General features: G+C 50.2%; 1 protein-coding gene across 3 annotated transcripts in view; it reads right to left on the bottom strand.

The window, feature by feature from the left end:
• AACS (acetoacetyl-CoA synthetase) overlaps positions 1–13,021 on the bottom strand; it is a 52,052-nt gene that overhangs the window by 2,275 nt on the left and 36,756 nt on the right. Inside the window, exons 11-17 of one of the 3 annotated variants that reach the window (XM_073222219.1) lie at positions 11,891–11,955; positions 11,632–11,754; positions 8,486–8,599; positions 6,705–6,830; positions 3,043–3,112; positions 2,562–2,620; positions 1,542–1,744 (exon numbers count right to left, since the gene is read on the bottom strand). In XM_073222219.1, the coding sequence (XP_073078320.1) occupies positions 1,542–1,744; positions 2,562–2,620; positions 3,043–3,112; positions 6,705–6,830; positions 8,486–8,599; positions 11,632–11,754; positions 11,891–11,955 (760 nt within the window). The remainder of the gene's footprint in view (positions 1–1,541; positions 1,745–2,561; positions 2,621–3,042; positions 3,113–6,704; positions 6,831–8,485; positions 8,600–11,631; positions 11,755–11,890; positions 11,956–13,021) is intronic. The other 2 variants (XM_073222220.1, XM_073222221.1) reach the window with 2 other exon arrangements.

Below are 13,021 nucleotides of genomic sequence, written 5' to 3'. Positions count from 1 at the left end.
TGTTTCCTACGGTGAGGAGGACGGGGGAGAGGCAGAAATTCCCTGGGCGACTGCCACTGGTTCAGCCCACAGGGATCTGAAAGTACAAGGGCATTTGAAAACTCTCAACCATCAGAATGACTTCACAAGCCAAGGAGACTGAGGCAACAGTACAGCTGAGCCTTCACCAGTGCGGGAGCTTAGGGGCACCAGCCTCCGTGCCGTCACAAATCTGTGTATAACTTTTGATTCCCCAAAGCTTCATTAGCATGCCTACTATTAATTAGAACTTACCGATAACATAGTTGATTTTGTATGTCATTTTGTATTATATGCATATTTGTATTATATCCATGCTGTATCTATTTATTCTTACAATAAAGTAAGCTATAGAAGAGAAAATGTTTTTTCAAATCATTACAAACTTCCAAAAAGACCTCCAATATATTTACTGTAAAAAAAAAAAATCCATGCACAAGTGGACCTGTGCAGTTCAAACCCGTGTCATTCAAGAGCCAACTGCCCCTGGGGAGAAGAGAGCACGGAGCCGAGCTGGGTGCCTGGCAGCAAGCGGACAGGAACCAGGCCAAGGGCAGGAGAGGGCCACGATCCTCCCCCTTCCGATAAATTGCTTCGCTAGTCTCAGGAGCAGGTGCAGCTGGGGAGCCACCTTTGGGCAGCAAAGGACACAGGTTCTTCTTCAAGGAAATAAAGCCAAGGGGACCATCAAACTCTAGTTCCCCAGATGTAGACATAACTGACTCACTGAAGAAAAGCCTCAGACCCTCATCAGGAAGGGCAGCATCACTGACTCCGAGAGAGCTGCTGTCTCCAGAGCCACCAGAAGCCACCAACCAAGGAACTGTGTACAACCAGCTCTAAAGGAAATGCGTGACATGCAAGAAATCCTGTCTCTGATGCCCCTTACACCCCTGCTTCACCACTGGCCCCGTCTCCCAGCAGTGAACAGCTATTCCGTAGGCCTAAGACACAGCCTGGCCTGGCTGCCCGTCTAGACCACACGAAGTGCACAGGTGCATACACTCATGTGGAAGTTTCTTCCCTCGGTCACAGTGGCATTCACTTTGTGAGCAATGCGAGGTAAAGCTGTGACCCCATCTGGGCCCACTCCTCCCTAAACAACGTATAAGAACAAGAGCAGCCTTCTGGAGACATGCCTCTAAATAGATTCAAATCTTCTTTCCAAAGGCAGAACTTTAAAAGGCAAGAGCAACAGCACCCCAGTGGCTCTTTAAAAGATTAAAATTATTTTTCTCATTAATAATTTTGAGACCATGCTAAAACTCCATTGGGGAAAAGCCATTTGGATGTGCAGGGCTGGGCCTGCCTGCCCTCTGAACATAGGTATTTAGCAGAAGTTGCTTTAAATAAAATTTAGGAAGGGTAAAAAAAAGAGATGGCAGGAAAGAAAAAAGAGGTGGGGTTGCCAGGCAATGCAGACAACTATATATAAAGCACGAGCAAACTTCTGGAGAGAGTTCCTGGAGCAGGAGGATGGCCCCACCCCAGTGCCAGGGCAGGGGTCACAGCCGGCAGCCTACCGGGATGCCCTTGGTCTCCAGGATGAGGCTGGGTACGTGCCGGGCCGATAGGCCGACGCGGATGGCGTTGCGGATGCGCTGCACCAGGTGAAGTCCAAACGTGTGGCTGGAAGCCATCTTCAGGAAAAGGAGCACCCTCTCCTCCCCATCCTTGTTGTACTGGGGGACACAGAGGCTGTCCATCACCTCCTCGAAGGCTTCGACTGTGAAGACAGGGCAGGCCCACCCTCTCGCACTGTTCCCTCATGGCCAGCCTCCCCACTCACTGAGGGGACCCCGGGCTCTACTCCCAGCCCCCCAGGAGCCTCCAGAAACCCCCAGGAGAACAGACAGAAGGACACCATCACAGGGAGAGTCAGAGAGTGCTCAGCTGAGCTGGGGTGGCTGCCATTTTACAAGCAGCCATGCCCAAGCCTCACTGAATTACAGATTAATTTAAAAATAAAAAGGAAGCAGGGCCGGTGACAGGGCCTCCACTGGTGGGGGAATAAAGGTTAGACACAGATATGTCAGGCTGGCCACACAAACATACCTGGACGTGGCTTTAGAATATGATGTCCACAAGGCTGCCTCCTAGGGAAGCTGACTTTGTGGCCTCAGTAGAACATTTTGAAGACCTGCAGGTGACTCTACTGTGTAGCTGTGAGGTGTACTTTATTTTATGTCCTGAATGGTGCTGTCTGACCTTCAGCAATCATGTAACCTCTCTGTGCTTCTTTCTTCACCCATAAAGAGCAGACACAATTAACCAATCCAACAAGCACACCAACAGGGTGGACTGTACTGGAATGCGGTAGGCAGTGTGGCCTTAACGGTCCATTCTGAGGTTTTGTAAACTACAAGCAGTGTGCATGGGGTGTGTTCGGGAAAGAAGGGCTCATAACTGTCTATTCCCACACCTGGAGGCAAATGAGCCAGAGCTGGATCTTCAGGAAGCAGGGTCAGGGCGCCCACTAGGGCGTTCCTGCCTGCCTTCCCAGATGACTTGAGAATAACTTGGGAGAAAGGGAAAATGCATACCAATGTTATAGATTTCCGAACTGCCAAATCGCACTCCATTGGGGTTGAGCGTGCCATCGCTGGAAAGAAAGACGATGCGTAAGCACACAGCAGCTCCCGAGTGAGTCACATCACAGAGGCAGGGCGGTCACCCCCTTTCCACAGGGCAACACCATCCAGGCATTGGCTCCCGCCCCAGTGCCTCATCCCTACCAGCCACCCCTCTCTCCCTCTTTCCCTCTAAATTCAAAGTGAGGCATCACGGGAGTCCCCTTTGTGTGGAGACATCTGTCACCTCTTTGTCCCTTCCCACCTGTACACGTGTCCCTCTCTCCTGGGTGTGGTGTGCACCCCAACACCCACACCCTCCCAGTCCTGTAAGGGTCAGAAATGGGCACAGACAGCCCACACCACAGGCTGGCAGGTGGAGGGCCCAGGACATAGGAAGCACCCCCCACCCCCTGCCTCAGGAAGGGGGTCTCCAGGGAAGAGAAGCCCTCACCTCCGGCCCAGCATGATGATGCCCCCAGTCTTGGGGTTGATCCTGCAGTAGTCACCATGTGCCCAGACACCTGCAGGGAGGCAGAGGTGCTCAGTCAACCCAGAAGAAGGGGTCCTGACTGGCTGCCAGGACAGATGTCTGTGGCAGACATAACAGCAACAGGACACTCAGCAACAGGCCAGCCAAGGCCCAGAAGCAGGGATGCCAGGGCCGGGGTGGAACTGAGCCAGCCAGTCTGCCCCCAAGGAGCACACTAATTGGTGGGGCTGCTGCATACCCAGTTCTGACATGCACTAGCATGTAAGAAACTCCAGTGGGAGTGCGGGAATTCACAAAGGTGAGCCCACACCCAGCAGTGAGATGTGAGGGGGAACAGAGGAGGTCAGTCAGAGCTTTCGGGGAGGGCCTGCTGAGTGGACCGTGGGGAAGAACCAGCCATACCTCAGGAAGCTGGAGGAGTTAGGGCCAATCTTGGGATGGAATAAACAGAAGCAGCATGAGTAGGCAGGATGCTACTGTACCAGTCCCAGTAATGTAGGTCTACACTAAGGTACCAGCCATGTGGACAGAGAGCTAAGTATCAGGTAAAGTTCTGGGTACATGGAGGGCAGGGAAAAGGTAAGAATAGAAGCCGCCTGAACATCCCCATGTGGGCCACAGTGTGCAGCTGGGTCCTGGGCTGGTGACTTTCACAGGAGGACCTCATTCTGGGGTGCAAGCAAACTAATATACCCAAAGGACGCCCAGCTGTGGGCACATCCTCCACCCCACACCAAACAGTAAAGAGAAGCCATGCCTCAGAGGGAGTTGCCAAGGAGCAATTACACCTGCTGGAGGTCTCCTCCAGTGGGCAGTGGACCTTAAGGCAACTGCAGTGGCCCCTGATCAGCCCATAAGCAGAGGCCAGCTGGGTGTGGATAATCAAGAGCATGTCTCCACCGGCTCTGCAGTGACCGGGAAGTCATTTGCCACAGCAGCAGCCTGGCCTCCTGAAGTAAGCCTGAGTCCCTGCAATCAGGAAGGGAAAACACCAAATAAAACCAGCCCCTGTGTCCTCAGACAGCCTATCTTTCTTCCCAGTCTTGAGACACTCCCGACTCTAAGCACTAACTCAATCAGCTCCAACTTATCATTGAGGCACAACCCCGGCAACAATGCACTCCATTTACCCCTTGTTCCTTCCTGGCCCAGAGGCTGCTACAGGCCACGATGAGGCCTGCTTGGGAGGTGAAGCCCCAGGTGCATCCACAGGCAGCCCTCCATCCTTGCAGGGGCAGCTTGTGAGCCAAAGGCCTCATGCACTCATCTATTCTGATGCAAAAGAAACTGCAGGCCTCAAGGTCTTCCCTCCTCCTCAAGCTAAAGAATGGACCCTTTTCTTTCTGATCTGACTTTTAAGACTCACCTACACAAAGAGGAAGAAAAACATCACTCCTAGGCACCCAAACAATAAGACAAAGTTTTGCAGAGAACCAGTCTGTAAGGGGCAGTCCCAGGAAGACAGGAAGCTGCAGGCACAGCAGCAGAGCCTGGCCCGCCAACCCACCCACCTAGGATTCCTTTTTCATTTGGGAACTTGGGTTGCAGATTGACACACAGTCTGATTTGCATGGAGTCGGGGCTCCTGTGAGCTTGATAATTCATGCAAGGCCCCAGAAATTAATGCAGAGAAAAAGATGCCAATCTACCCTGAAGAAATTGCCACTTGTGAAAACGAAAAGAAATGCTTCAATCTCTTGGGCCACAAAGTCCAAGGGAAGAACCCACAAGTGGCCGTGGCTCCAAGGCCAGGTTGTCCTGTCAAAGAAACGAAGGTGTCCTTCTGGGTTTCCCTGCCTGGGCCTGCAGTGCAAACTCCTTCCACAGCTTCACGCCTGGTTCTCCTCTTCTTCCCCCATGTCAGTGGTGGGGCTAGTGACCAAACACCAGGATGAATGGCCACCCAGCCCTTCCCTGAGGTGTCTTCCCATGCCAGCACACTGCCTGTTCACGTGCACCTGGCCAAACTGTGCAGGGTAATGATGTCTGTGAGTTCACTGCCTTGGCAGGAAGGAATACTTTGCTTTTTTGCATGCTTTCTTGTGTCATCAAGCCATTCCTACACAGTCCAAGAATCCCTCAGTGCTGGGGCTTGGAGAAAGTCTAGGTTCAACCTATGTTCACCTGGTCCATGGCCAAAAGCATTATCTTAACTGCCTTTCTTTTTCTATTTCTATTTCTCTATGTCTCCAACCTACTCCCAGAAAGTATTTGAGGAAACTACCTATTAAACCAACCACATGATGAGAGTAGTTAAAGAAAATCAGAAACACCGCATTGGGAGAGTGAGAGGACTGCTACAACAAAGCAATGATTTCAACTCTGAGTTTCCTGGCAGCCAAGGCAAAAATGGAAATATAACAGGTCATGAAATATTTGTTTTCACCAAAAGAAAACATCAGAGCTTCAAAAAAAGGGGGAGAGACGTATTCTGAAATTAAGACTTATTTTGAATTAAAGACTTGTCCTGAGAGGCATTTATCATGTCAACCCTTGTATATATAGTAAGAAGTGACAGAAAAGACAGTTTTCAAAGTGCAGTATTGCAGAAGAGGAAGAGATGTCATTTCTTAGATGAATCCTCAAGCTGAGGTTCTAATACTTTGGGCCTCTCCTCCTAAGACAGGAGCCCCTGCCCTCTTTTCCAGGGTTATTTGAAGGCCATTTCTCTCTATATATAAGTATATACATGCTCCCTCTACAGGGCCTCAGTCTGGACATCTGCACGTGGGCAGGATCTGAGGTGGGACTTAAATGCAGCAGATATCGAATGGAGACCAGGCCACATCGGGGGTGCTCCTGTAACTCAAGTGTGGAGGTGTGATGCCGGATACCATGGCTTTTGCACAGGATGTGCAACACGCAAGACCAAGAAACAGGAAGGATCCATGGCAGACTCTAACACCGACGGTCACCCATGTGGTTTACACAAATCAAATTACCTTTCTAGAGACTGCAGAAAGGAAGTACTTAATATAAATAACTCTGGAACAGAAGGGTTGCTAAATTGTAAATTATATAGCAGCAATAACTCAAGGTTGCTTATGAAATAAGATAGGATGAAGGCAGGAACTGGAGCTTTAAATAAAACACTTCCCTGCTCTGGGGCAAGGCACACTCGGAAGGCGAACCGCATGGTGTCAGTCTGTGTGAGAGTGACAGGCCTGGTTGTAAATCATTCCCCAGCAAACTGGCTCTTCCTCCACTTCGGCAAGGACTGGATGGTGGTGGGGCAGAGATGGAGAGCCCCAAGCCAGACACCTCTTGCACACACCAGTTCTCTCTGAACTCAGACACAATCCTGAGTAAGCATGTGGCTCTCTGCCTTCACAAGTAAATTAGTGGCCTGTGCCAGCCCCCCACAGGGCTTGGGGCCATGGGCACAGAGGGTGGTGAAGATGAAACTAAACCCAGATTACAGTTCCAGATGATGGCTTCAAGCTGAAGTGACAAGATATTGATCAAAAACTCATTAATGCCCCTGGCAGAATGAGCTGTGAGCAGCTTTACCAGGCTTGGGCATGTATGTGGGGCAGAGAGGGGGATGAGCAAGTCCACAGTGAGACATAGAGAGCTCAGTGCAGGCAGGAGTCTGGGCAGCTCTGTCGGCATCTCCAACCTACCTGGGAATTTGGAGAAATATGCCTTCCTGTACTTGCTCCCATTCTCGTCGTTCCAGAAGTGCGTGGGCTGGCAGGGAAGTGGCTTGGTGCACACCAGCTCACCACTCTCTCCCCACACTGCCTTTCCTGGTTTGGGGAGAATTAAAAAATAATCTGAGCACACACCCCAGTCCTGTCTCCCCTTCTCTGCTCAGCTTTTCTGATGATGCAGTATTTCAGACACGCACAGAAGCACAGTGCTGAGCCACACACATACGCCCAGCACCTCTGCAGTACTAAAAGCCATGCTTGGTCCCCAAATGACCTTCCCCCCACCCTCTGAATGTAATGTTTTATTATTCCTACAAGTATAGGTATGTTTAATTCCTGTGCCACTTCTACGTGCATCTCTGATGAATATACTATCATTTTGCATGTCTCTAAACTTTGCACGGCATCATGCTGCATGTCAGGCCCCTGCTTGATGTCCAGAGCACTATCTAGGGACTCATTCACCTCCCTAGAGTGTGTGATCACAGCAGTCTATTCATCCTGAAGAGGCACATTTACATTGTTCCCAAACTTGTTCTTGATTACAAACCACGCTGCCATGAATATTCTTGTACATATCACCTGCTCACATTTCCAAGTACCTGTCCTGGGAGTGGATTCCTCGCTCACAGGGCACCTACGTATCCTCATCTTTACTCACCATCACCAAACTTTCAGCTGGAAGAGTGGCACTGGGACATACCTGCTCTCACCAGGGCAGCCACATCTCCAGCTCAAGGCACAGCACAGGCCCCGGGGGCCTACAAGAGGTGGGAGTGCACCCCTTGCCATGACTCAGCCCCCGGCAGCAGTGAGGTCATCCAGCACCTTCCATGGGCAAAGCATGGAAGGACTCATATGGAGAAGCCTGAGTCTCCACCATGTAACTGATGAGGCTCCTGATTATTCAGATTTCTTTCACCTTAGCTAACTGATTTCATGTCCCAAAATCCACAAGATACAAGACACACAAGTAACTTTATCTGAGAGCAGAGAGTGTTTCTCTGCTGGGGATGCAACAGCATCCAGGCCCAGGAGAAAGGGGTCAGACACAAGTGGGAAGAAAAGACATGTAGAACACAGAATTTTTAAGAGCAAATCACTCTGGGCAGCAAAAGGGAAAAGCCCTCCTCTGAAGACGAACTGATTCCCAGCAAGGTCTCTGGCAACGTTTCCAGGGAACTGAAGGAGGAACTCGGCACTCTCTAGGCCTCCGGCCCCCAGCCTGGCCCAGCCACCGCTGCTATGGTCTTTCCCTCTGTCTCAGCAAAAGGGGGTTGGCATGACCTCCCCTTTAACTCCATCAGGTGCAAGCAGTTTAAGCCACAAGCTTGTACAGTGCACACCACACACCAGCCCTGTCTGCAGCTGAAGCCACAAACAGCCTTTGCTGATTAGCAGCCCAGGGCCACTACAGGCTATGGAGCAAAGCCTGTCCTGAGACCAGCAGAGAGGTCAACCCCTTTTTCCCCACTGGGGCCTTGTCAATGTCAGGGCATCAGGCTAGCAAAGTAGCGGGGCTGCCTCAGCATCTCTGATGCTTGGGTTCCAAGGGCACTGCTGCACCTGTGCTCCAGCCCACATCTCCTTCTCAGGTGGGCGGGCTAAAGGGCACAGGGGAGGAGGGCCCAGTGAGCATTAAACCAGGCTTGAAGGACACCTGTCCACAAGTGAGAGGTGGGCGTGGCGAACTGACACCCAGTACCCATTCAAACCAGTCACGGAAAGAGAAGCAGTTGGTGCAGCCACACCTTCCTCATCCCAGGCTTCCACGGCCATGCCCAGGTTCCGGGCCTGGATCTCCCCTTTGTACACAGGAACAGAGGGATTCTGGCCCATAAAGCACGAGATGATGTCGGTGCCCCCTGCAAGCAACACAGATAGAGGTTCAAAATTCAGAGACTGATAAATTGCTTATGTTTTTATTAGTGAACAACAAAGGAAAAAGACTCCAAAGGACAAATATCTACTACTCTTTCTCCAGACAAATCCTGAAAACTCCCCAGACAGCTGGAGCTTCTTTTCAGGGAGAAATGGGGGAGGTCATTTAGAAATGGAACCAACCATCCGTGTCTGGGTGATTTATTTTTTCACGAAGCCTTCCTGCTGCAGGAAAAACTAGATAAATGACCTCTCGCGGTCACACTGAAATTCAAGGCCTTGGCTCACGGAAAAGGGAAGCTTCACCTCTTAGAGCTGCACACAGGCACTGGCTCAGAGGCTGGCAGTGAAGGCTCTCTGCCGAGGTCTACATTCACTCAACCATCAGAAGAGCGGAAACCCTGAGGTCCATGCAGTGAGTCCCGTGCGAGAGGGAATGTGGAAGAACGGGGATGCTCTGACTTCAGGAGGAAGCTCAAAAGGGAGTCAGAGTCAATGCCAGCAGAAGCAGTACCGACCCCCGAGCCTGGACCTACTGCGGCCAAAACCTGCCCCTCACAGCACCCGAGCACCCAGGGCAGGGAGGGAGTCTGAGCTGCAGGGTGCACTGTGAGCACAGAGTCACACACACACACACAGGGGCAGGCGGAGAGGCCAACCACAGAGCGGAAGCCAGCAGGTGCACGGGGTGGGCCGAACGTGCCCTTCGCTAAACTCAGCAATGAGACACGGAGTCTGCTCCTCCTCATACTTGTCTGCATACCGAAAAGCTATCTTCACTATTGAAAAAAAGAATGCTTTTTCCTTAATCATTCCCTGTGTGTATGAACTGGGGGGTAAGTGGGGTTCAAGACCCACATAAGGTAACTTGATGCTTCCATCAACCAGCAGGACTTAATTCTGGCCACCATCCTGGGATGACTATTTCTTCCCTGAGGCAGAGCATGGAAATGCAGGGTCCTTCGTGCCTCAGGGCACCTCCTTACCAGCTGACAGTCCCATGAAAATGAGAGACGTGTTTATTTCAGTGGCCAGCAAGGTCTGACCAGCCCACCAGGCCCCAGAGAGGTGTGAGCACTGCCCCCCAGGTAGCTCTTGACACCAGACCACCAGCCCAGCACCAACAGGTTCTGAGCCCAAAACACACTGTCATCGTTCACATCATCAAATCATCCAGTGGCGCCACCAAAGTGCATCTCCCCAGGCTTTTATAAACTGGCTGCTCGTATAGGCAGTGCACATGGCACAGGGCTCAGTGCTTCCAGGAGGGTAAAGAGTGGAAGTGAGTCTCCCTGACACCTGATTCTCCACCCAGTGGCCAGACGTGCTCTATACACGACAAGCCTCTTTCATACAAACAGGAGCATCTCGTGCACGCTCTTGCTTTTCCCTGGTGAGTGTCTTGGAGCCTGCTTTGTCTCAGGTCACACAAGGCCATTATGTCTCAAGGTTTCGCAGCATCCCACTGAGTAGCACCAGCAAACATTGACAGAAATCAGCTACCAAGACACCAAATGACTCTGCTGAATAAACGACCACAGCCCTGGCACTTCTGTCCATGCGGCAGGCAGTGTCAGCCTGAAGGGCCCTGGAGACCACGCGGTACACTCCATTCCTTTTGTTGGGGGGTCTGAGGCCCAGAAGGGAAAGGATGCCCCAAGGCCCTGTGAGATATCGGCAGGACCCTGACCAGACACCAGAGCTCCGCATGTCCTGCCCTGCTCTCCCTGATAGCCCAGACTGTCCTGAGACCTCATCTATGCCTAAAAACAAGCACTTCATTGCCTTGCGGAGGGAGAGAGGGATAAGGGTGCGTGGCGGGAGACATCTCTTTACTTCCTTTCCAGATTTTGAATTGTTGCCACATACACAAATCATTTTCCAAAGCACAACTTTAAGAAAAAAGCCACATGAAATCCCAATCCCCATATGTACACACACGAGTGTGCACACATATGAATGTACAGACACATCTGCACATTCCTTTTTCCCAATCTACAAAAATGAGCACAGCTTATAGTTCAACAGTCTGCTTTTCTTACATAACATATCATGACCCTTTTTTAGTATCAATAAATATATACCCATCTAAATAAATACTTCTTTTATATCACTTTTAATGGCTGCATGAAGTAAGGATGCACCATAAATTATTTAATTGATTCCCTTCTTTTGGGCATACAGTTAATTTCCATTTCTTAATTAATATAAACAGTGCTGCAGTAACTGTCCTTAGATATAGCCAGTCCTCATTACTTACAGATACTGCATCTGCAAATTCTCCTATTCCCTAACATTTGTAACCCCAAAATCAACACTCAGGGTGCTTTCAAGGTCAATGGAGAACATGTGGAGAGAAACTTGAATGGCCCGCCATGCACACTCTCAGCAGAGGTCCAATGCAGGGTGCTTGGCCCTCTGGTTCAGCTCCCACGGAGAGGATCAGAGGATGAAGATGGGAGGGGTTGGTGTGCACAAGGCGTGGGCCCTGTGGCCAGCTGGATAGGGTTTGAATCCCTAGGGTGCTGTGCCCTGTCAGGGGGGCAGCCTCAAGCAAGTCCCTTAACACTTCTGAACAAAAGTTCTCTCTTATAAAACAAAAAATCTACCAGGATGAGTTATTTTTAGGACTTAGTAGTGTGTGCACATGTATGCATACATGTACACATTGTATATTCATGCACATGCACAGTATATACATATACACAGGCCCAGCTGCTGCATATTGTATGCAATGTATGTGTATGAATAGCCCACACACACATGCACACACGCACCCCAGGGAAATGGTTCAGTTTTCACTAACTCAGTGACTTTTACAGTGGCTTTCTAGAACATAATTACTAAGCATAAGGTGAATCAACTATACATGTACACATGCCCTGCTGATTGTTGTCTTAGGAGAAATTCAAGTCAGTGGACTTAGCCAGAGGGGCCAGCCTGGCAGTGTCCCCACTTCCTCTGATTACCCAGATGCCCTGCATGGCACCAGTACACAGAGGGGAGCTGGCCGTACCTGAGATGGAGCCCAGGAGGACACTGCTCTTGACGCAGCTGTAGACATATTCATAGCTTTGGGCTTTCAGTGGGGAACCAGTGGACAGGATTGTATGAAGTGTCTGGAGACTGTGGGTTTCCACTAGGGTGAAGAGTCACAAAGGTTAAAACCAAACCCAACGTCTGCAGCCTGGCTTACATGCAGGAAACAGGTGGTACAGCAGATCTGATTCCCTCCACCAGCAACACAGGGAACAGACACTCGGTGGCATGCTTACCTGGCTTCATGTTTTTCTCTTCAAGCACAGATAGCCACTTGGCTCCTGTTCCAAGGATGGTGATGCTAAGGGCACAAGAGGGAAGAAAACACCAGAAACTCTTCACAGCTCTCGCATATTCCATGCACCAAAGCTTTCTGAAATAAGTGACTCGTTTCTGACAAGTTTTCAAAATCCAAGACCCGTCACTTTTCTGGGTTAATACTTCATGTTTAGCTGAAAGGAGTCACAACACCTGTGTTTACTCTGGGGCATAGCTGGAACAGGTCTTCACATCAACTCAACGTGCAGGGTACCCTGGCTGCCTCTCACATCTGGCTCTACTTATAACAATCACTTGCACATAAACCTACTATCTTCCCAACTGCAGAATATTTTCTCTTGGGGAAACAAAATAAACAAGGCCTTTCAAATTGAAACTTCACATTTCATCTTCCAGGGAGGTGGACAGAGCTAGAGCATCTTTTGTTAGAACAGATGCCATACTTGGAATTCTTGATCCATCCCCTGTTCTTAAATAAGACCCCAATTTCATGAAACTTAGAACATTTAGAATCTACATACAGTCTTTTATCCTGACGGTATTTGGACTCAGACAACAACCCGTTGTATTGTGTGTAGATCACAGTGTTATCAAGGGGAGAGCGTCATTGGATATCCTATTTCCTTCCTCGGCAGTTCTTTCTTAACACATAATCTCTCCTCCTAACTGAAGGATGTTTTCTCTTGGGGGCTCAACCAAGGCTGTAAAATCAAGGCATCTCTATGTCCCTCTAGGCAGGAGAACCTCATCCCTTCACACATGGGTGGCAAGGTCCTAGGGAGACAGCCGACCAACCGACAGCAGGGTGGGGCCCTCAGAGCCACCGTCTCTCCCACGTCCTTGTCCCCAGATCCTCTTCACTTCACCAGGACCACTCTGCTACCAATACTCCCTCCGCGAAGGCCTCAGGCACCTCCTGGGTCACTATGCCCTGAGATGGCTGTTTGGAGAAGGGGGAGGCTGGGGGTAGCACAAAATATACACGTTCCTGCCCTGTCCCCCCATATTTGTTTCATAAACTCAGCCTGATTAAGAATTTAAGATCATCTCTGAGGACTCAGGTGTCACACCGTTGGGAAATCTGTATT

The sequence above is a fragment of the Manis javanica genome, chromosome 15, assembly GCF_040802235.1.
Source record: "Manis javanica isolate MJ-LG chromosome 15, MJ_LKY, whole genome shotgun sequence".
In the NCBI taxonomy this organism is placed as follows: Eukaryota; Metazoa; Chordata; class Mammalia; order Pholidota; family Manidae; genus Manis; species Manis javanica.
The sequence above is the reverse complement of the archived record's forward strand: the minus strand, read 5'-3'. Positions and strand labels throughout refer to the sequence as shown.